The 1,771-nt window shown below is 40.8% G+C and overlaps 1 protein-coding gene across 1 annotated transcript in view; it reads right to left on the bottom strand.

Moving 5' to 3' along the window:
- The window catches only part of PTPRD (protein tyrosine phosphatase, receptor type, D), a 439,560-nt gene that overhangs the window by 179,718 nt on the left and 258,071 nt on the right, over positions 1-1,771 (bottom strand). Inside the window, exons 15-16 of the mRNA XM_012647380.1 lie at positions 1,581-1,583; positions 1,094-1,235 (exon numbers count right to left, since the gene is read on the bottom strand). Of these exons, the coding sequence (XP_012502834.1) occupies positions 1,094-1,235; positions 1,581-1,583 (145 nt within the window). The remainder of the gene's footprint in view (positions 1-1,093; positions 1,236-1,580; positions 1,584-1,771) is intronic.

Here is a 1,771-nt window from a genome sequence, read left to right as displayed (position 1 = left end):
AGGCAAATCTTATGACATTTAGACAAATTTGGCAGTGAGCGTGGCACCCAGGAGGGTACTGCACATCACAGCTGTTCTTTACTTTATGTCTTTACATAGAGGTGTGTTCCTGAAAAGTTGTGTGAGAAGTGATTCAGGAGGAGTAAATCAAATCACAGTTTAAATGTTTCATGGGAGTTTTCTATGTACAGGGACTGGAGGGGATGCCTTTTGTAATTATCTCTTAATTTACTGGTTTTACAATGCACAGTCTTCCTTCCTGCTGACTTTTCCTAATGTGGCCAACCAAAGTAACTAAAGAGCATTGAAGAAGCTTTGTTCTTCAGAAGGGAGCGATTTTATACTATTTAGCTTTCTTGCTTTTTTTCATTCTCTTTTCTGTTTCCCATCTTTTGCACAACTTGGCTTCTTTAGATTCCCCACAGCGAGGGGTAAGGAGGAGAAGATGGCAAAGAATAAAACATCAACCCAGTTCAAGATGGCAGCTCTTCTAAAAGGATTTGTTGTTGGGAGAGGTTGAACCTGCTGTGTGACTTCCCGCCTAGATGCCTGCCCTCTAGACCTTCATGAGACTTTCTCCTTCACATCATTTGAGTCCCTGCTTAAATATCCTTCCTCCAAGAAACCTTCTTAGCCCCCCTAAGGGCTTCCTCATCCTTTCTCCCAATATACCTTTACTTTTCATTTTTCACTTTTTATCTTATCCCTTCCTGACATTTTATTATATACTCAATTTGTTCATTTGTTAATTATTTAGTCGTAGTCACAAAATAAATTTCATGAAGCAGAGTAGTCTTTTTCTGTCTTGTTGACTGCTGTATCTCCAGTACTGGAAACAGTGCCTGATACATAATAGGTGCTCAAAAATATTTGTTGAATGACTGAATAATTTGGACAAAGTATGAACTTAGATAATTTTTCTTCACTGAACTCTATTAATAGTTTTTCTCCTAAACTAAAAAAACACAAATGTTGACCACAGTCCATTGATTTCCTCTAATTTTATCATAATATAAGCCTGATCGAGGCCACCTAATTCATTTGTAAAGTTAGTATTATTGTTCACAGCACACATATGTACAGACACGATTACCTGCCCCAGTGGTGGACACCAGTTTGGGCTTGCTGCGAGCACCATCTCCTTTGGTGGTGTAGGCTGTGACAGTGAGGGAGTAGGACGTTTCAGGCTGTAGCCCAGAAATGATCATGTCCTGAAATGATACAATAGAATAACACTGATTCAAAACATACTATGAATGCTCTGGAGGAAAAACAAAGCCATCCATCTTCATTCTGTGCATGCTTGGGCATTCCTTACAGCCATGCCAAGCACTGGGAGTTTCATGCCTGAAGCTCATGCTATGGAGACTGGTCTTCATGCTGACACTGAAGGGGGTGGAGTTTCAGGCATCCTAACAGGCAGCCCTCAAGGCAGTTTAAAAACAAGATACCTGGACCCAGAACTCATGAATTCTTGAACTTAAACTTGCCTACCCTTACTAGTTTGGTAATCCAGGGCAAGCGAATTTACCCTCCTATGCTTTCCTTTCCCATCTGAAAGTTGAAGTAATAATAAGGACCCACTAGGGTTACTGGAGGATTAAATGCGTTATATCAGGTAATCTCTTAGAGTTATGCCTGGTTCGTAGTGAACACTCCACAAACTAGCTATGATACCTACAGCTCCCCAGATATAACCATTGTAGCTGGGTCCACAGACTTGTGACGGGGCCAGTGCCTACACAGCCTGGTTTATCACTATCTAAGTATT

The sequence above is a fragment of the Propithecus coquereli genome, unplaced genomic scaffold, assembly GCF_000956105.1.
Source record: "Propithecus coquereli isolate 6110/MARCELLA unplaced genomic scaffold, Pcoq_1.0 Scaffold267, whole genome shotgun sequence".
NCBI lineage: Eukaryota > Metazoa > Chordata > Mammalia > Primates > Indriidae > Propithecus > Propithecus coquereli.
The sequence above is the reverse complement of the archived record's forward strand: the minus strand, read 5'-3'. Positions and strand labels throughout refer to the sequence as shown.